Genomic DNA, 19,684 nt, shown 5'->3' on the forward strand with positions numbered 1-19,684 from the left:
ACAGGCCCCAGAGGGCACGAACAGAGGCCCTGAGCCCTGACGGCGTGCGGTAGGTTCCAGGGATGCGTTTACTAATGCGGCTCAGGGATGTCACGACCTTTGTTGAAAAATGGTGCTAAATGCAGTGCAAGTGTGAATGAAATAGGAGGTGATGAAGCGAGCAGTTGCTGAGGGGCGAGCCATAGTACTAGGTTTTTCCTCATGCGGAGAGAGAGCTGAGGGCTTGAGTAACTGGCCCGAAGCCTTGGGCCTGGCTTTGCCTTCCACCCAGCACCATCTCCTGCAGCAGTTTATCCCCCAACTCCTACCTACTGACCTGTTCCTGCCTTTATTTTCTCAGCTGTGATTGGGCCCCTCCCTGGGCCAGGTGCCATGGTCAGGATGAGAGGCGTGTGTTGAGAGTCCAGCTGGGCAACCACCCCTGGCCCTTGGAGCTGCTCATTGGAGGCACTGAATCTGGGGAGATATTTGCAGGGAAGGGCCAGGACCTGCTCCCTGGAACTGGCAAGATTCTGGCTCTTCAGGGGACCAACCTCGTGCCATCCCAACACAGGTACAAGGGACAAGGGTTTAATTCCCACGGAGGGGGACTGCGGCACTGACGGCGGACGAGCTCGGTAGTAAAGTGGGTAATTTCTACCCTCTGCTCCAGTGGCACTGAGAGACGCAGGACAAGCCTCCTGCTTCCCAGCGGGACTGGGACATCAGTGATGGCTAATAAAGCCACTCACTTGCTCCTGCCAGCCTTTGAGCCCAGAGGCACAGGCACGGGGCCTGCCTCAGGTCCCATCTCCCGTCACAGCTGAGTTTTAGCGGAGAAGCCTGGGTTTCTAAAGCTTAGGAGGAAGCCTTTGGGGCACTGTTTTGGCTAAGAATTCATTCTCTTTTTCCCAAGAGCAGGGTCCCGTGCAATGGCCAGATAAAAACCACACACTGCCCTAATCCTGGGCATAGTTTATTTTTTGCATAGGCATAAATTAGAATCTGGAGATACAAAATTAAGAACCAATAGTGCAGCATTTGTGACAGGAGAGCGCAAAACAAAACCTGGTTGTCTGGAGGCAGGGCCAGTGCCAGAGGACCGATCACAGGATGGCCGGGGCCTCGCCTTCGTTCCAGCTCCGTCCTCCATTCAGGGCGCCCACCTGCACAGCAGCCTTTCCTGCCCCCTCCCCGCGGGCCGGAACGAACCACAGAGTTGGAACCAGTGCCCCGAGCCCCTCTTGGCAGCCAGGTTACAAGGACCTGAACTCACCCGAGGCCCCACAGAACGGGGCTAGGAATCAAGCCCTTAGCTTTTCAGTTAAAAAACAGACCTTGAAAAATACATACATAATAGAGCAGGGCTTGCTGGGTCCAAAAGCTCCCACCTCAGCCCCCCTCCTAACCCAGCCCCCCACCCCTGACTGTCCCCCATAGAAAATGAGTCAGAATAGAAACAGAATTGAGCATGAGCTGAGAGAGCCCCCGGGGGTGGCTCAGGGTTAGGGGGCCTCTTACATCAGCGGCCTGATAGGGGTGGGGTAGGGCCAACAGTGCAGACAGACCTCCTCCCACCGTGGCACCCTGAGTGTCACTGTCAGTCATTGTATCGCTGGGCCACAAGAGCCCAGGGAGTCCCCTGAACACTTCTAGCTGACCCCAGATGTTCATGGCCTCGAAGGACAGGTCTGGGCACCCTGGGGGAATGCAGCAAGCTTGCGCTGGGGCACAGGTGGGGCCCTAGCAAGGAGTGGGGAGCAGAGCGGGCCCCAGTCCCAGCATCAGGAGAGAGCAAGCAACTACTGTCCCCAGCAGAGGGGACTCCTACAGGGCCACAGGAGCAGTAACCCTCAGGCTCCCAGGAGCCAGACCCTCCAGGGTACAGGAAGCCCCATGGCCCACCCTGACCCAGGACAAATACAGTGTATAGAAGCCCTCCAGGAATGCTGTGGGCCTAGGCTGGCGGCACTAGCTTTCTGGAGGAGCCCAGCTGCCTTCTCCCAGGAGCTTCCTGCCTGGGGACCAGTCCCAGCCTGCACCCTCCTCCCAGAGGACCTCACTTCTCTGCCTAGGGAGGGGGTACAGCTCAGCTGCCCCAGGCCCTAGCCTGTTTCACCCACGGCTTTGGCACCTGATTCATTTATGCAGCTCCCTGGGTGCCAGCCCCCGCACATAGGCAAGGGGCAGGCAGGTCTCATCCACCTTTGCCGGAAAATGGGCACTCATCCCGTCTCTCCCTGCCTCGATTTCCCACAACATGCTACATATATACACCCTCGCAGGAGGGAGAAGAAGGCGCCCAGTGCCCGGCGCGCAGAGAACAAAGAAGGAAAAGCGACGCCGGAGCCTGCTGACCGCTGGAGCCACCCGGCGCTCAGGAAGAGCCTGCGCGTTCCTTCTCACCTCCGCTGGGCCAGGGGCTCTTCTTGCCCGCTCCCGGAAGTCAGTGCGCTTCAAGCGTGCGGGGGCAGAGGCGGGGGTGCTGCGCAGCCACCCCCAGAGCAGGGGGCACGTGCCGAGAGGAGCTGGCCTCCCCGCTGGCGGCGGCAGCGGCACAGAGAAGGCCTAGTAGGTGGGTTCCCCATGCACCCTGAAGCGGTAGATGCAGGTGTACTCGGGGTGGCCCCAGTTAGTCAAGATCCGCAGCTCCACCACCTGGTACGCGGCCATTTTAGGGCCCTGGGGAGAGAAGGCAGGGGTGGGAGTCCTCAGACCGGAGGGGAGACGGCCACACCTAGGGCCAGACGCCCCCTCCCCCGGGCCTCTGTAGAGAACCGGACTTCAAAGCTCCTGTCTTCAGACCCTGGAACACAGTTTCCACCTGGTGGGCCAAGGAGCCCCACAGGCTTCACAGGTCCCACAGGGGCCGCCAACGCATGTCAGGCTGCGCCAGGCCCAGCCCACGGCCACATAAAAACGGCCTTGTAACCGAGCCCCAGCATGATTCATCGCAAACTGGGAAAACCTCACAGGAGCTCTCTGACCGTGAACAGAACTGCCTTTATGGAGAGTTTGACGTATGTCGATGTTGAAAAAGAATTCCTTCACTGTGAATTAAGCAGAATTTCTCTTCTTTCTCAAGTTCCCATCAGTCCTCTGTGTCATACGCTCATTTTCAGCTGAGGGCTGAAACTCTCTGCCTGGTAGCCGGGCCTGCCTCTCTCCCCCCTCTGGGAGGTCCCTTTCTCCACCTCACCCACTTCCTCACACTAGGACTCCCCTGGTGTGGCTCTCAGGCCACCTACCGGAGACTCACCTGGGCTGGAGACTGGGGATCTATTCCTAACAAGGGCCCAGGAGACCAATGCCCACTCAAGTTGAGGCAGGAGCCCCCCAGCCGTGGCCCAGCCACGCTGTGCTGTGTGAGGCCCAGCTGGGCCACATTCACTCGGATACCTACCCTCTGCAGGCAGCTCCCCAGCACTGCCCATCTGGGAGGGCCCCTCCCCCTCCCCCTCCCCCTCCCCCACGCTGATGTGCACTTGGCGCCTCTCCCACGCCACAGGGACAGTGGTCTCTGTTCCGTACCTCGGGCTGTGGGTGGGCTAGGCTGTGACTTCTCACTTGGAACCCCCAGTGCCTGGCACAGGACAAGTACTCAGAAAACATCTGCTGAATGGGTGGGAAAGTACATATATACGCCTCTGCCAGCAGAACAGAATCCCATACCTGAAAATAGAACGTCTGAATGGGCTCCCCATCCTGGTCGTAGGTGAACTGGCCAAGGAGCATCCCCTCCTGCTGCAGGTCTTCATCGAAACCCTGAAGAGAGAGCACAGGATGGAGGGAAGAGCCTGCTCTTAGACACGGGCCCCCGGGGAGGAAGGCCTTCCCTCCCGCTTCCCCACTGGCCCCCTCCCACCCGGTGGGGCAGGCGCCAGCCTCCTCGGGGACTGCAGGGGGCCTGAGCTCTGGACACAGGGCCGCTGTGTGATCTGTGACAAGTCACTTGACTCATTAGGCCTCCGTTTCTTCCTCCGCAGCCCGAGGTAACTGAGACCGAAGTGCTGTTTCCCACCTTGGCACCCTCTCTTCCATATCTATTCCCTTCTCCTCAACCAAAGAACGATCCCAACTCTATCCTCAATAGAGACCCACAGGGCCCTCTTACAGCCCCTCTAGCCCCCAGGTGGGATACTCACAAAGACGGCAAAGTCCTTGGGGGCACTGGAGATGGTGCTGTTGGGTGACAAGGATTTGGGCACATGCTCTAAGGTGACAGCAGTGGGGCGGATGCGGGCAGAAAGGCGAACCACAGCAAAGCCCTGGGGCCCCTGGAAGGCCCAGCAGTTGCCTGGGTGCACGTCTGGCTGGAAGGGAAGAACGTTGGGTCAGCGCATGGCAGGTGACAAAGACAACCCGCCCTGAGCGCAGCTCTAATGACCCAGGAGGGGACGGTCACCCAGCTACGCAGGCGACTCGGTGTGCTCAGGGCCCCCACCTGGAGAATGACTCGAGGAGACTGGGATTGGTACCACAGGGGGATGCCGAAGAGGCTGAGGAGGGCCGTCTTGGTCTCGTAGGTCTCGGAACATCGGGTACTGATAACGCTGGCCCCTGAGACAGGAAAGAAAGGCAGGGTGGGCGCCTGGGGCTGGACTCCAGCAGGGGAGGGAGACCCACACAACCAGCTCAGCTCGCCGGCCAGGGGAACCCCGGCAGGGACTACCATTGCCCGTCCCCTCTCTGAGGACCAGTCTCCACACCTAACCCAGACCCCAGAGCAGCTACAAGCACCGCCGCCCCTTCCCGGCCGAGGACGGTGCTCAGCACGTCCCGCTTCTCCCACGCAGTCACTCGCCTTTGTTGTGAGCGCTGGGTTGGGTGAGTTCTGCCGACCTCAAGCCCTGCTTGCCTAACACCACAGCTACCCTAGCAGATGCCAGGGGGCCCGCCAGCGTAGGGAAAGGGGCCCAGCAAAGGGAGGAGAGGTGCACACACCTCCCGATTCCAGAGCGTAGTCCACCATCCCGATGCGGTCCTCGCTGTAGCGCTTCAGAGCCTGGTTTACAATACGGTGCACCTGCTAAAACACAGGCGCCCCGAGCAACTGTGATGGGAAGCAGACTCGTCCACCTCCGTGGCCCCACTGTTAGGGGCCAGGAACCCCTGGGCTCAGCCCTCCCCAGTCCGGACACGTGCCGTTGCTCAGGCATGCACCTCCACCCTTCCACACCAGCCCCAAAGCAAACATCGGAGCCTCCTGGATGTCACTTAGGTCACAGAACAGGCCAGGGAGCTGGCAGTGTGGGACTGTGCAGCTCTGTGGCTCCCAGGGAGGAAAGCAGTGCGTGTGTGCTGGGTGGATCAGCCATTGCGGGGGGCGGGGGTGTCCAGGGGCATCCAGTCCTCACCTCCTCTGTCACCCCAATCACGCCCTCCTTCTGCAGCGTCAGCCCCAGGCTGGCCACGGCCTCCCTCGCAGACTTGCCCTGCATCTCGGCCACGTGGGCAAGGATCTTGCTCTCCAGCTCCTGCAGCTGAGCTTGCATCTCCTCTCGCTGAAGGAGCCCAGTGCGGCTTCCCCCACCTCGAAGAAGGAACTGACTGACCCAGGCAGGGAACTGAGACTCCACCTAGGGACCAAAGAAAGGTCTCACTCTGGGAGGCTCACAGTGGAAGCTGCCACAGCAGAGCCCTGGCCAGGGTGGGGTGGCGCCTGGCTTGGGTAGAGGGGACAGGGAGCGAGGAACAGGCCTGCGAGGGGAGGGCCAGCACGTGCCTGTTCAGGCCCAAGGAGGAAAGAGTTATGAACAATCCGCCATGTTATCAATGAGAGAACAGGAAGAACTTCTGTCCAAGAAAGCCAGCATCTGTGCCGAGTCCAGAGCAGGGGGCAAGAGGCTCTTTGCCTTGCAGACTGCTAGGACCGTCTCAGAGGAGGGGTATTCAGCAAGGGACGTGGATGGTTCCAACTCACATCGTCCCGCACAGCCTGGAGCTGCTGGGGCAGCAGGCCCACTTGGTCCTCCACCGAGCTCTGCTTCAGGGTCAGGGCTGCCAGTTCCTGCCGCAGGCCTTCCAGCTGAACCCCCAGCCGCCCCAGCTCCTTCATGGAACTCTCCCGAAAGGACTCCTGGGTCATCCTACTCCCAGACAGAGAAGAAAGAGTAAGCCTTGGATCTCTGGTGAGGGGTAAGGCTATGCTGAGGAGAACAAGAGGATCCCCTAGTTGGCACCTGATATAAGTGTGTGCCCACCACTCACTGGTGAGTGCAAGGCTCACTCTTGGAGGTTCTGGCTGTAGAACAGAGCTCCGGTGCCTGTGACTTGGCTTGCATATCCCCAGGAGCTAATTATTACAGTCTCCCATTTCCCTTCTAAGCCCAGATCCATAATTCACTCTGCCTCAGCTCTCACATCCTCCACAAGTACAGATATCTGGGGCATGGGAATACAGCCGGCATGAGGTTGTACAGAAAAGACGGTACATCTGTAAATGAACCCATGAATCCCAATTCTCTTGCCTGCAACCCCTGCCGGACCTCCACTGCACCTCAAGGACAGGCTCTGAGCAGGTGATCCTGAGCTAGGTTTCAGCCATCTCCCTCTCTGCTTGGGACACAATCAGAATTCTGCTCCGGGGCTCTGCTCCCCAGTCCTAGCTGGGGGTGGGAATGGGGAGGCTGGGGCTGAGCAGGCCTAGGACAGACGGCAGTGCGCATTACCTTTGCCACTCAGACTTCAGCTCCTGGAGTCGAGCCTCAGACTCCTATAAGCGAAAGAAGGGACCAATTCAAGAAACGTCAGGCTCACGGCAGTCAGTCTTCCAGAGCAGGATCTGCTCCCTCTGGGGTCTCTGCTTAACCACGTCCCCACCCCAGGGCCTCCTGACTCATCTAGCAAACGTCAGACTGGCCTCCTGGTTGAGGTCCCCGTGGGAGTCTCGGCCCACGTCTATCATGCTTAGGCGTTCACCCGTTCACTCGTTCGTTCAGCATGTGTACCCAGCACAACAGGCCACTTGAAAGCAGCCCTTCCTGTCCTCAGGCATGATCCCAGGGCGTCTCTGCAGAGTGTTCCAGCCCAAGTGGATTCAGTTCAAGCAGAAGTCAGGAGACTCACAACCCTTCTCCCCATTCTGCACCTAAGCAGACCCTTAGGGGCCAAGGTGTCTCTCTGAGCCCAAGAACAGATGATGAATTCGATCAGCGCCCCACCGTAGGCTCCAAGTGCCCCCAAGCCCACCAACCTGCGAGGCCTGGACAATCTTCTTGAAGAGGTCTTCTGAGTCCTGTTGATGCTCTGCTCTCAGGGTGACCAGTTCTTCCTATCAGGCATAGGAGAGAGGCCAAGGATTTTACTGAGTCGTGCTCAGAGGCCGCTTACAACCAGTAAGTGGTGTAACCGGAATTCGAACCAGGCCTGTTTGATTGCAAACTTCAGCTCCTGGCCTTTCTGCTACAGTGCTTCTTGGAAACACGCAAGACTCCTCTTGGTCTTTACTGCACACCTGCATGGTGTGCCACACCTACATGGGCGTTACAGGCGCACTACAATCTCATGTTCTCACAACCAGGGGCAGGGCAGACAGGAGAGTCTCCGTTTTAAAGAGGAGGACACTAAGTCTTAGAGAAGGTAATTGCCAAGTGGTAGAGCCATCTGACCCTGAATGACACACTGCTGTCTCCCTCATGTCAGGGTGCAGGGCCTCGCCCCCTCCACCCCACACACCCAGGGTGTCAGCCACACGGGCCCCTCAGCTCCCCTCCCCGACCTGGATCTGAGCAGCGGTGTCCCTGCGGAAGTCCTCCTTCAGGGCAGCCTCGCGGCGGCTCACCAGCCCCTCCAGGAGCGCCAGGGTGTCCTCGTGGCTCAGGCTGCCACTGCCCCCCTGCCCTCCAGCCCCCTGCCGCAGCTCCAAGCGTTCCAGCCGCATGGCCTCCTTCTGCCAGCTGGAGGAAAATTCGGCAGCAAGAGCTTCCAGGCGCCGCTCCAGAGAGTGTACCCGGGACAGAATGCGCTGCTCAGCCTGGCAGGACGGGGAGGGAAAAGCCACAGAGGTTAGGGACTTATGACAACAGTGCTTCCTAAAGAGGAAGGGAAGAGAATCCCAGAAACACCCAAATGAAATTATAAAACACAGTCTGTCGACTGTCAGTTAAAAGGCACGAGCCTAGTGAGTACAGAGGTCGGGCTTCTGACTTGCAAAAATTCCATTTTTAAACTAGGCAGTACTTGCATGACTCAAAAAGCAAGCAAGCAAACAGCAAAAACTCACGCTCCTAACCTCTGCCCCATTCACCCAGAGCCCTCACCACCAAGCCTTCCCAAACCAGGCAACTATTTTTATTAGTGTCTTTATGCAGATGAAAGTAAATACAAAGATATGTCATTCTTTACTTCCCCCGTTTTACAGAAAACGTGGCCCTGAAATTGAGTTGTCTTTACTAGTGATTAAAAAAAAAAAGTTAAAGATGCCAGAACACATCGTTATTTTGTGAAATAATAAACTCAGGGTCAGGAAAGTAATATCTACCAAAATAAATGGTTAAAAATGTGATAGCAAATTAAATTCAGCAGGGTGCAAGCAAAGTTCAAATAACTCTAATCAGAGGACAAAGCGTTTTACATTTTCATCGTAGACCCCGGGACCTGCGCACACACACACGCCGGTGGTTTGTGCACTCATCGCCCCCCACTGGACTGCAGGCCTCTTGAGGGCAGGGCCTGGGCCGGATCCAGCTTTAGCCTCTGGCGGGTTGCAAAAATGTCCTGCCCTCCTCCCAGCATCTGCGCCCTCCGCAATGTGGCTTCGCAGGTGCTTCCATGGAGAGATGGGGTCTACTTCCCCCTCCTTGAATCTGGCCTGGCTCTGAGATTTGCTTCAGCCAATAGAATGTGGCAGAAGTGACAGAATGCTAGTTCTGAATCTAGTCCTCAAGGTCTGGCATGATTCCACTCTCCTGGAACCCTGCCCGGCCGCTATGAGAACAAGCCCAGGCTACCTGCTGGACAGCAAAGGTACAACCTGCCCAGTCCAGGCCTAGACCAGCCCGCCCCTGCTGACCCACCAGTTAACTGCAGACACGCGAGGGGGCCCAGCCAAGATCAGCTGTCCTTGCTCAGACCAGAAAAGCCACCCAGAGGACCTGCAGGCTCACGAGCTAATCCAACGCTGTACTTCTTTTTCTTTTTTTTTTTTTTTTTTTGCTACACCGCACAGCTTGCAGGACCTTAGCTCCCTGACCAGGGGTTGACCCTGGGCCATGGCAGTGAGAGTGCCGAGTCCTAACTACTGGACCACCAGGGAATTCCCCAGTGCTGGTACTTTTTTTTTTTTTTTTTTTTTTTGCGGTACGCGGGCCTCTCACTGTTGTGGCCTCTCCCGTTGCGGAGCACAGGCTCCGGACGTGCAGGCCCAGCAGCCATGGCTCACGGGCCCAGCCGCTCCGCGGCACGTGGGATCCTCCCGGACCAGGGCACGAACCCGTGTCCCCTGCATCGGCAGGCGGACTCTCAACCACTGCGCCACCAGGGGAGTCCCAGTGCTGGTACTTTTAAGGCACTGATTCTAGGGGTGGTTTATCTATGGTAATAGGTAACAGAACAGGATATTACCTGACTCACAGAAGGTACTCAGTAAAGATTCGTGAAATTGTACTGAAAAGGAACAAGGTAGGCAAGACAATTTGTCTTATTCCTTTTCCTTCTGTTTTCCGTGCCTCTTAGGATGGCAGCTAACTTTTGGGCAGTTTTGAGTCATATTTAAGCACAGGCAACACCCCCCCCAACACCTGCACCACTGACAGCAGAGAAGGGTGTCCTGGCAGCACCTCTTCAGCTGTGTGTGTGAGGAAGAAGGGCAGGGACGACTTCAATGGCAAATTCAGGCCGAGGCGGGAGGCTGCGACCCTAAGATGCTCACCTGGAAATGTGGGGATGAGTCTCTGGAACCCCATACCGCACGCTGCCCACTGCTGCCCTTCGAGGCCCACCAGGAAGCCACGGCGGGGTGGAACGTCTGCAGCCCGAAGGGGTAGCAATACCATGCGCCTGCACACAGAGGAGGGGGCAGTTAACCCGGGCCGGGGCCACAGCGCGGACGGCAGCCTCATGAGCAGCGCTCACCAGCAGCCTTCCTCGCTCGCGGGAGCCTTGCCCCGGCCAAAGGCGGTATGAGGGGTGGAGGTTCCCGCCACTCTCTGAGGCAGCAGCCTCCACCCGACAATCCCAGCGTGTACGCATCCTCACGTCCCCTCAGGAATCCTCACCTTTCCACAGGTGGCAAAGCTTGGAGGAAGCGGCTATCATAAGTTGGGGATGATCCAACGGTAGAACCCAGAGGGCCTGACGGTGGTCCTCAGTCCAGACCGTACATCAGAATCACCCACGCAGCTTTTGAAACAATCAGTGTCTGGCCCCGCCCTCCAGAGTGAGTTCGCGGGCCTGGGGGATCCCTCCATAAGGAGTTTTAAAAGCTCCCCAGGTGGGAATTCCCTGGCGGTCCCATGGTTAGCACTCGAGCTCTCAATGCCGAGGGTGTGGGTTTAGTCCCTGATTGGGGAATTAAAATCCCACAAACTGTGCAGCATGGTCCCCCAAAATAAATAAATAAATAAATAAATAAAAGCTCCCCGGGTGACTCTAATGGGCTGCCATGGTTGAGAATCACTGAAACAGAATCCACCTGCTCAGAAAGGCTGCCTGCTGCCCCGGAACAGAGCACAAGGCTGCCACCACACAGACATTTGCATCTTGCTCTAGGGGCTACCTGTTTGCGATGTGTTTACTCCTGAGCTATGCACGTGCCGTGTGTGCGTGTACATGTATGCGTGGGGCTGACAGCGCCTGAAAAAGCCATATTGGCTGTGGGGTCTCCACCCTGGTAAGATGTCACACTTGCCACTCAGTTGTTGGCCTCGAGCAGGTGCAACAGGAAGCATGTGACCACCAGACTTTAAGTCAGACCCTCCGGACAGGCCTTCACTTACTGCTCTCCCGGAGCTGGTCACTCCACCCCTCTGCCTTTCAGACTTTCCGTATGCATCTCATGACACCGTGAGAACCTCAGCTCCACAAACCCCACATGGGGATGGTGAAACAAACAACCTTGTGAGATAACACAAGGGAGTATGCTTCCTGAACAAAACACTGTAAGATTATAAAAGGTCATTATTATTTTAAGGGCAATGCCCAGCTTCCACTGGATAGGAACAAGCTGTTCTTGTAACAGGAAACAAGGGAATCAACACTTGGAAAGATGTTCTACCTTGGTAGAAATTAAAGAAATACAACTTGAGTAGATGCTAAACCTATAAAACCACCTCTAAAAATATAATAATAATAAAGCATGGTCTTTAATTATAAATTGGTAAAACTGAGCCTGGGGGCCACAGGGGCAACTCATAGGAAACTGTGAAACTCATGTGAAATTGTCAAATCAAAAGCTGAACACAAAATCTATAAACATAATGATTACAACTATGTAAAAAATGTGAAAGTTCAACGATAGAGACTGGAACAACGTGGAGCATCTTATAGATGACAGGTACTTCTTGGTGCAAAAAGGTGCTCTCACTTCTCTTTACTACTTCATTGTTTTGATCCTAAAGACAGCTGAAGACTGAACTTGATGTAATGGTAATTCACTCACCCAGACAACCTCCTGATTTGGAATGGAGGGAAAATGACTGCCAATAACAGTGTCAGAGTCCCTGCTTTTTACCCCGGTATTCCTGTACTAAGGCATGTTCCAGCCCCTGGGGCTGCAAGGACGCTCTAGACATGCTAGGCAGTCCAGCATAGAAACCCAAACCAAGGACAAGATCAGTGGATCGGAGCATTTCCCCTTTCACCCACTGGTCACCTGAGGACCCAGGAGACCCAGACAGGATGCTGCCCAGGCGCCATCCGACCCCGCTCGTCCTGCCTCCTTCCCCTTTTTGTAGCTGATCACTGTCTCTCTAGTTTTCACATTTCTGCTCAGCACCAGCGTCGGCCCACACTCTGCCTGCCCCTCTGGCTCGCAAGCCCCATCTCCACAAGCTCTCGTTCTACCCCTCCCCGTGACAGTGGATGAGCTCACCATAGGTCAGGCCGGTCAGAAGCAGCAGCAGCAAGAGGAACCACAGGAACGTCTTCAGTGATGAGAAGCGCCTGGACCACAGGAGGGGAGAGAGGGCAGGCGGAGGTGTCAGGAGGGCTCCAGAGCCTCTATATGCCCCCAGGGAGTTCCTAGAGATTTTTCCTGAGTGCTGAGCTAGAGTTAGAGAAGACACCCTCAAGCCTCTCATCTTGCCAGGGCCAGATTGGATGCTTTACCTGCAAAGCTTGGAGTGATGGGGACAATTCTGACTCTGAACTGTATTGATGTTATCAAAAATAAATACTGGGGGTGGGGCGGGGGGGCGGGCTTCCCTGGTGGCACAGTGGTTAAGAATCTGCCTGCCAATGCAGGTGACACGGGTTTCAACCCCGGTCTGGGAAGATCTCACATGCCACGGAGCAACTAAGCCTGTGCGCCACAACTACTGAGCCTGTGCTCTAGAGCCCATGCTCCGCAACAAGAGATGCCACTGCAATGAGAAACCCGCGCACCGCAATGAAGAGTAGCCCCCGCTCGCCGCAACTAGAGAAAACCCATGAGCAGCAACGAAGACCCAACACAGCCAAAAATAATAAATAAAAATAAATTTATAAAATAAATAAATAAGTAAATACTGGGGTCTCTGAATAACCTAAAACTTTCACAGACAGGTGTCCTCTAGGCAAGCAAATATAGAAGGAAAAAAAAGTAACTCCTTAGTCAGGCAGTATTTTCTTTTGGAAAACACTGGGGGTCCAGATCACCGGGGGGCCGAGAGGGATGCTGAATGTTCTGGGAAACACCACTTGCTGGCTAGAGCCTAAGGCCTGGCCAGCAGGAGTAAGGCTGGGCTTGTCTGAGATCAGAAGTGGCTAGGCTGGTGTTCAGAAGGAAGTGGCCAAGAAGCTGCGTTCCAGAACACTCCCTGCACCTGACTCTAAGTCCTGTCCACTGCCAGGCAGAAAAAGGGGCTCTGGGTGTCCACTCCACGCTCACTAATAAAAGCCGCAGGTAAACTGGGAAAGAAAAAACCTTCAGAGAAACCATCACGCACAGGTGTAGATGCTTTATCGGCCCCTTCTGCCTGGGGCCTTCTGATTCCTTGTCAGTCTTGCTTACCTGGTTAAAACGAAGACGTCGAGGAGGGAGGCAGCTGTCGTCAGGCGGTACCAGGTGGTGCCAATCCACCAGTAGAGGAGTCCGAAGAGCCGGCCTGGAAGAGGGCCCGTCAAGCCTAGTGCCACCCTGAACCACTGGGCCTGTGTGTCTCCACCAGCGGTCCTCCCTGCCCCGACCCCAACCCTGATCGCCAGTGCACCTCCGTCCTGTCCCACGCTACCCAGGTCCTGTGATGCCACCCGCCTGCGCTGCCAACGCCCTCCGCCCAGCTTTCAAGCAAGGGTGCTCCCGTGGCTCCTGGCTCCCCGTAATTATTCTGGAGCGAGCTATCCCTGGTGGCCCTACAGTCTCTTTCTAACGGGTTGGATACCCAACCGCAGAAAGATGGGTGAAAGTGACTGCCAGAGAGAATGGAAACCATCATGTACAGAGCAGCCGGCACTCACCTGGAGAAGTGAACACCATCCAGAAAAGAGAGCCCGCCCGAGAGACAGCGTTCCGCAGCCGCGACCCTGAACCCTGCTGGTCCGTCTCCGAGTAGCCTGCAGGGGAGCAGAGGAGACGCCCAGTTGTCCTCACTCTTTTTTTCTGGTGTGGAGGTGCTGTGCACCGCAGGGCCTGCGGAATCTTAGTTCCCCGACCAGGGATCGAACCCGTGCCCCCTGCAGTGGAAGCGCGGAGTCCTAACCACTGGACCGCCGCTGTCCTCACTCTTAAGAGCCTTGGGACATGGAGACTGTCAGTTGTCTGCTCCTCTAGACTGTGAGCTGAGACCGTGTGTCATTCTCCTTCACATCCCCAAGTGACAGAGGCTGGCAGCTAGCAGGCCAGTAAACGCTGACGAAGCGAAGCGCTAGATTTCTGACATTTTATTTCCCTTGGCCTCCTTGTCTGCTTCCTTCTCACCAGCAACCCCTCAAACCACTCAGACCTAGAGTAAGGGATCAAGCACCTCCTGCGTGTGAAGCTCCATGTTAAACACCTGCCGGAAATGAGTCAAATAAGGGAACCGGCCACAGGCGGCTCAAGGCCTCGTGGGGCCAGGCGGTCGCATCCCAGCGCTATCGAGGGCCACCCCAGGCCTGGGTTCAGGGCACCGTGGGGGCACAGCAGCAACACTCAGCTGGACACCATGCTCTCTCGAGCTGTCAGGGCGCCTTCCCCTACTTCCCGTCACCTCCCCAGCAGCCCGGGAACCTGGCGGAGCACCTCCCCGAGGCTGGGGAGGGAGGACGTCGCCTACCTACGTAGTCATCCTCGGAAGAGTAGCCCGAGGACGACCCGAGGAAGTCCTCGGACAGCTTGTTCTCCGGAAGCCCGTTGACTTTGCTGCTCTCAGTGCCACCTGTGTCTCTCCTCCTCGCCCGCAGGTCCTCACCTGAGGAGGGAAGAACGCGGGGTTCTCCTGGGGCAGAGGTGCTCCGAGGAGGGTGTTCCAGAGGGACTCGCGGGGACACCCCGAGGAGCATCTCTGATGGGCAGCCCCGCCCGAGCTCCCTTGGGTCAAGGGAGGGTGAACTAGGACCGGCCCCTCCGTCTCCCAGGCCTGGAGCAGCTACGTGGCTACTCCATCGTCTAGAGGGGCCTGGAAGTTCAGACACTCGGCTGCTCTCCCAAGGGTTTCCGAAGGTGGGGAGCCCCTCTTCTGGCCCCGAGCGGTTAGGAAACCCCCGGGGGGGATTTTGGACCATACATCTCCGGAGGCAGCAGAGGCCCAGGAGAAAGGCTGTGGACACTCACTCCAGAAGGGGTCACCACGCAGCTGGTCGTCGAGGATGGAGTTCCTGGTGAGAGAGGCGGCGATGGAGGCGGCCCGGGGGCTGCCAAAGTAGGACTCCCTGACCACAGACTCGCTGTAGTAGGAGGTGTGCCTGTCGGAGGAGGGGCCCAGCTGTGGCGCTGGGGACAGGCGCTTCATGTTGCCGGATTTCTTCTTCAGGGCCCTGTGGGAGGCCGGCAGGAGGAGAGGCAGGAGCTGAGCCCAGCCAGGAAAGCGAAAGCGGGGCTCTAGGCAGTGCTCTGCCCTCCTAAGGTCGGGGGGGCGGGGCGCGGCCTTGTTGCTAGGCAACTAACAACTCCCAACTGCTGACTGTCTACCGCGCAAAGCAGGTACTTTCTGTGCTCCCGTTATCTCTAAATCTCACAAGCAGTTAGGCGAGACCATCAGTAAGCGATGGAGTCAGGATTCAAATCTAGGTCTCTAACTTCAAAGCCAAAGTGTTTTTTCATGCTTCCTCATGGATTAGTAATTTCTACAACCCACTGAAAACCCAGACAAACCCAACCTGGCCTTCTAGAGCTAGTCAAAGCCTCAGGGGCTGTCAGCTCGGCCTCACATCTGCAAGGGGGCAGGGTGAGGCAGGCGCCTGCCTTAGCTCACATCCTGGTGCCCCTTGGACTTGTTCGTCTCCTCAGCTGCTTCGCTGGCCCTGAGGAGGCCCTACAGACAGTGGCACATGTGGGTGTGGGTCTGGGGAGGATGGCCAGACTGGCAGAGCCATCCACGGCACCATGGGTTCCTGTGAGCCCAGCTCTCGGTTTTGGGGTTTCCGGCCTGGCTTATTCTTGAAGCTGCCTCTCCCCACTTCCTGTTCTCTGAACATGAGGGCAGCAGCCCGGCTTACAGCATGGAGAGAAGAAACAACACTGGGCCCTGGCATCCCCAGAGGTGTGAATGTCCCCTTTCACCAGACATGGGTATCTGATCTCTGCCCACAAAAGTCACAAGACGAAGACGCTGCGCAGTGAGCCGCCCAAGACATGTGCTCTGCAGGTCAGTGCGATCCCACGGAGGCGGGTGGGGCTGGAAGTGGCGATCCCATACCTGAGAGGGCTGTCTTTAAACAGGGTGCTCTGACTGCCCATCACCGAGCTCCCCCCACTGCTGCTGCTGCCGTCATCGTCACCCTGGGAGTAGCGTGTGAGGCGCTGGCTTCTTCGAGACATGATGAGGTGGGCGGGGGACCCTTCCCCTGAAGAGTCTTGGGAGAGAAAGGGCGCCATGTGAAGCGTGGGGCTGTTCTCAGCCCCTCTCCAGGGGAGGAGAAACAGCGCACTGCCTCCTAGCCAATCCCCACCCCCCACCGGGATTCAACTGAAACAGCCTGAGATGTGGGTGACATGGGGCATTTATTAATTATCCCGGCCCCACCCACCCTGCTGCCCTCTGCCCTCTGCCTTGGGCAGCCTCTTTCATGGCACCTTCCACAGGATTTCCTAATTCTCAGTTTACTGGATGCGGAGGTCCGTGAGAGCTAGCATTGGGCCTTCTGCAGCCTCTGACATGAGACAGAGCCTGTGGCACCTGATAGATGCTAAATGAATGCCTTTCATCACTGCTGCCCTGCACCCGCTCTCCAGCCCAGCCATCTCACCCTGCTGCCCTGTCCCTAGAGCTGTGCCTGTTCTTGTTCTAGCTTGTTTCCCTTAGATGGGACGTGCTTTCCTTTCTTCGTAGCTGTATTCACTGATTCAGAGCCGCAGTCAAACTTTGACTCCAGAAAACTTTTGCACGGTAACCCCTGCCTACATCCTGATGGCGCCCGATGCCGTATCCCATTAGTGATTACTGGGCTGCAACATCAGTGCATCTTGATACGATAAAATACTTTGTTAAATGCCTCCTAGGTACCCGGCTCCTTACACACCCATTATAATCCAGGAAGGCATTGTTACCCCCATTGTACTGGGGGGAACCTGGGACACTGAAATGATCAGTAACCTGCCCACAGCCACCCAGCCTGTAAGTGACAGTGGCAGAGTTTGAGCTCAGTTCTCACAGGTTGCAGGGCCTGGGTCCTTCCACTCCACCAGGAGGTTTTCAAGTTGTTTCAGGAATGTGTTGTTGTGTCCCCAACTAGAGCCTTTTACAGCCTCCAGTATGTTCAGAACAGGCTGCAGAGCTGTTACATTTGTTAACAAACTAACAAAACAGGCAGGTGGAGCGCCAGTGTGGGATTAGCCTCAGTCCCTATCAGCCAGACCAGTCACTACGTGGGGTGGAAAACCAAGGCTCTGGAATTGATAAGGAAGACTCAGAGGAGGCCAAGGTGAAAAGACGTGGCAAAAGGGGGCATTCTACAACACAAGGAGGATTCATAAACCTTTCAGTTCTAGAAACCCAAGTTCAAAATCTCAGATGACCAGTATAAGCACTCTGAACATGGCGCCTTTGCCAGCCTGTATTACAAAGTCACTGTTATACTTCGGTCCTAGTACTTGTGACTTAGCACTTCCAATATTCCTCGTTGATACTTAAATTACTAGTTCTCTGGACTGTGTGATGGACATAGGCTCTAACACATCCCAACTCAGACTACAGAAACCAGGAGGTCTGGTTAGTCCAGTTGAAGAATTCTACAAAGTCGTCTTCTGAAAAACAAGCAGCCTCATGTCTTGGGTCTTACTGGTGTCTTCACAGGTAGGATGTCCACCTGGCATCTTTCCCTGGTTTTAGCCGATGGTGGTAAAGGGACCGATTGGTAGTAGCCACCGCAGGAAGTTGGCCTGGATCCTTTTCTATATTCCATTCCTTATAGGGTAATTCCACCCCTGCTACTGCCCTCCCCACCTGAAAGCTACAGATGCTCACACAGGCTCCTCCTCTTAACCCTGCCCTGCAGAAGCTGACGAAGCTTTCGCCCTGGGGCAGGAACAAAGCAATGAGTTTATACAGAACTCAAGCTACTGCTGGCAAGAATATAAATAAATACTTAGATGGAGGGGTGTGTGTGTGTGTGTGTGTGTGTGTGTGTGTGTGTGTGTGTGTGTGTGTGTGTGTGTGTGTGTGTGTGTGTGTGTGTGTGTGTGTGTGATGGAGGGGTGTGTGTGTGTGTGTGTGTGTGTGTGTGTGTGTGTGTGATGGAGGGGTGTGTGTGTGTGTGTGTGTGTGTGTGTGTGTGTGTTTGGAGGGGGGGCGGTTGCTGAAAACCATCAGCAGTCAGCACCCTTCCAGGAGTGCCTTTTAGTCTTTCTCATGGGGTTCTGCTATCACGAAACAGTTTATCATTGAATCTGGGTTTCGCAAGATGAAAAGGTGGAGGCCCCGTCCTCCAAAACAAAACAAGACGTGAGCCTCTCAGAGCTCCAGTCTTTTGCATCTCAGAATAAACACCCCCGCCTCCCCCCCCCACCGCTAAGACACCCTCAAATAAAACATCCCTTCCCACTTCTAAGAGGAACCACATCCTTTCTCAGCTCCACCCTTCCCCACCCCCATCACAAACTTATATGGCAGTATCCATCCAGTCGTCAGACTTAACCTAGATCTTGGGCATCCTCCGCGGTACGTTTTCATACTACATTCTCTCGTGGGACCTGCAAAACGCTCCAGGTGCTAACTCTGCTCCCTTCATTCCCTACTGGCTAAACCTGCGGGAGTTTTTTTTTTTACCAACCATGCGCCTTTCCTGCCTCTCTGCTCTAAGTCACACTCCCGCCTCCTATTTGGTTTCTTTCTTTTTTTTTTTTTTTTAGAACTGAACAAAATGGCCCTCCCTCCTATTCCCAGAGTTATGACAGGCGGCGACAGAAGCAGAGAACTACCCGTCCCTGGAAACTGCCTGACTGGCACGAAAACGCGGGCACTGGCCTGGGCCGCTTTGGGACAGCCGGGTCTCCGCTCCTCGTCTACCGGGGAGGTTCGGCCCGGGGAAGTCCCGCCCGGAGACATCCGCCCTCCAGACTGACCAGTGGAGCGGCCAGTCCCGGGGGCGGGGGCCGGGTGGCGGAGATGAGTCACGGCGGCCTTGGCACAGCGCTGGCCCTTCTCGACCGGTCCAGGGGCGTGCACCGGGCGGGGCTGGAGCCTGGCCCAGCTTGGCCCGGAGAGGAAGGGCCAGGCCTGGGCAGCTCGGCTCTGGCCGGTGCAGCCCGACAATGACCCCGGGGTCAGGCCGGGCCCGGGACCCGCGGGGAGGGGAGCGAGGCCGGCCCACCACCCTCGCCCCGCGCGTCCGCCCGCCAGAGGCCCAAGGCCGGCTGTTACCTGCTGCCGCCGCTGCTCCGTGCGGGACCGGGGACGTTCGAGGCCAGCCGCGCCTCCCGGGCGCACCCTCTTACCGCGTCGGAATCCGGGGAGGTGCGGTCGGCGCAGGGACCCGGGGTGCGCGGTGAACTGCGGACGGCGGATTGGCGGACAATGCGGCCCGCGCAGAACCGCGCTGCGCAAGTGGGGCCGGACGGCGCGCGCGTGGCCGAGTGTGTTATGTGTGCGCCTGTCAGTCAACGCTGACAGACCGCAGCCCATTGGTCAGACCCCGACCGCGTCACCGCCCACTGCCACTGCCCATTGGGCGGTTTGAACACAAAGGCTCCGGCTCGCCCCGCCCGCCGCGTGGGCCAAACGGGCGGGGCAAGGCCAGACAAGAATCGCGCGTGGGAGGCGCGGGTGAGTGGGCAACCCCTGGGCGCTGGAGGACTCGGATGGAGCCGGCAAGCGGGGGCTCGACCTGGCCTGACTTCGCACTTGACTCCCGGTCTGGTTGCTCAAAACACTTGAGCCCTGTCCTGGTACTGCCTCATGCGCCTCACCCCACCCGCGGCCTTCTGGGGCCC

At 56.9% G+C, this 19,684-nt stretch overlaps 1 protein-coding gene across 5 annotated transcripts; it reads right to left on the minus strand.

Moving 5' to 3' along the window:
• Window positions 1-937: 937 nt before the first annotated feature.
• Window positions 938-19,324, minus strand: SUN2 (Sad1 and UNC84 domain containing 2). Of its 5 annotated transcripts, none has more exons than XM_082666894.1 (18): window positions 19,116-19,324; window positions 15,954-16,110; window positions 14,870-15,072; window positions 14,373-14,507; window positions 13,576-13,671; window positions 13,130-13,223; window positions 12,011-12,081; window positions 9,851-9,978; window positions 7,700-7,954; window positions 7,175-7,252; window positions 6,651-6,694; window positions 5,903-6,068; window positions 5,337-5,558; window positions 4,924-5,008; window positions 4,424-4,539; window positions 4,125-4,292; window positions 3,652-3,744; window positions 938-2,661 (listed from the first exon to the last, which is right to left on the minus strand). In XM_082666894.1, the coding sequence occupies exons 2-18, from the start codon at window positions 16,073-16,075 to the stop codon at window positions 2,548-2,550; spliced, it is 2,190 nt and encodes a 729-aa protein (XP_082523020.1). In that variant the 5' UTR covers window positions 16,076-16,110; window positions 19,116-19,324; the 3' UTR covers window positions 938-2,547. The 5 variants fall into 5 exon arrangements, with proteins under 5 accessions (XP_082523020.1, XP_082523018.1, XP_082523022.1 ...); XM_082666892.1 differs by lacking the exon at window positions 19,116-19,324 and adding an exon at window positions 18,674-18,773; XM_082666896.1 differs by lacking the exon at window positions 19,116-19,324 and adding an exon at window positions 17,536-17,890 and having other exon boundaries at window positions 14,870-14,913.
• Between the last annotated feature and the right edge of the window lie 360 nt (window positions 19,325-19,684).

The sequence above is a fragment of the Grampus griseus genome (assembly GCF_964374135.1).
Source record: "Grampus griseus genome assembly, chromosome: 11".
Lineage (NCBI taxonomy): Eukaryota > Metazoa > Chordata > Mammalia > Artiodactyla > Delphinidae > Grampus > Grampus griseus.

Coding starts and splice junctions, on each gene's coding strand:
- SUN2 (XM_082666893.1), bottom strand. CDS start 17,569: ATGCCAGGTGGACATCCTACCTGTGAAGACACCA. Junction 16,111..17,535: donor TCCTACCTGTGAAGACACCA/GTAAGACCCAAG, acceptor TTCTCTCCCAAG/ACTCTTCAGGGGAAGGGTCC. Junction 3,745..4,124: donor CCAAGGACTTTGCCGTCTTT/GTGAGTATCCCA, acceptor CTCTCTCTTCAG/GGTTTCGATGAAGACCTGCA.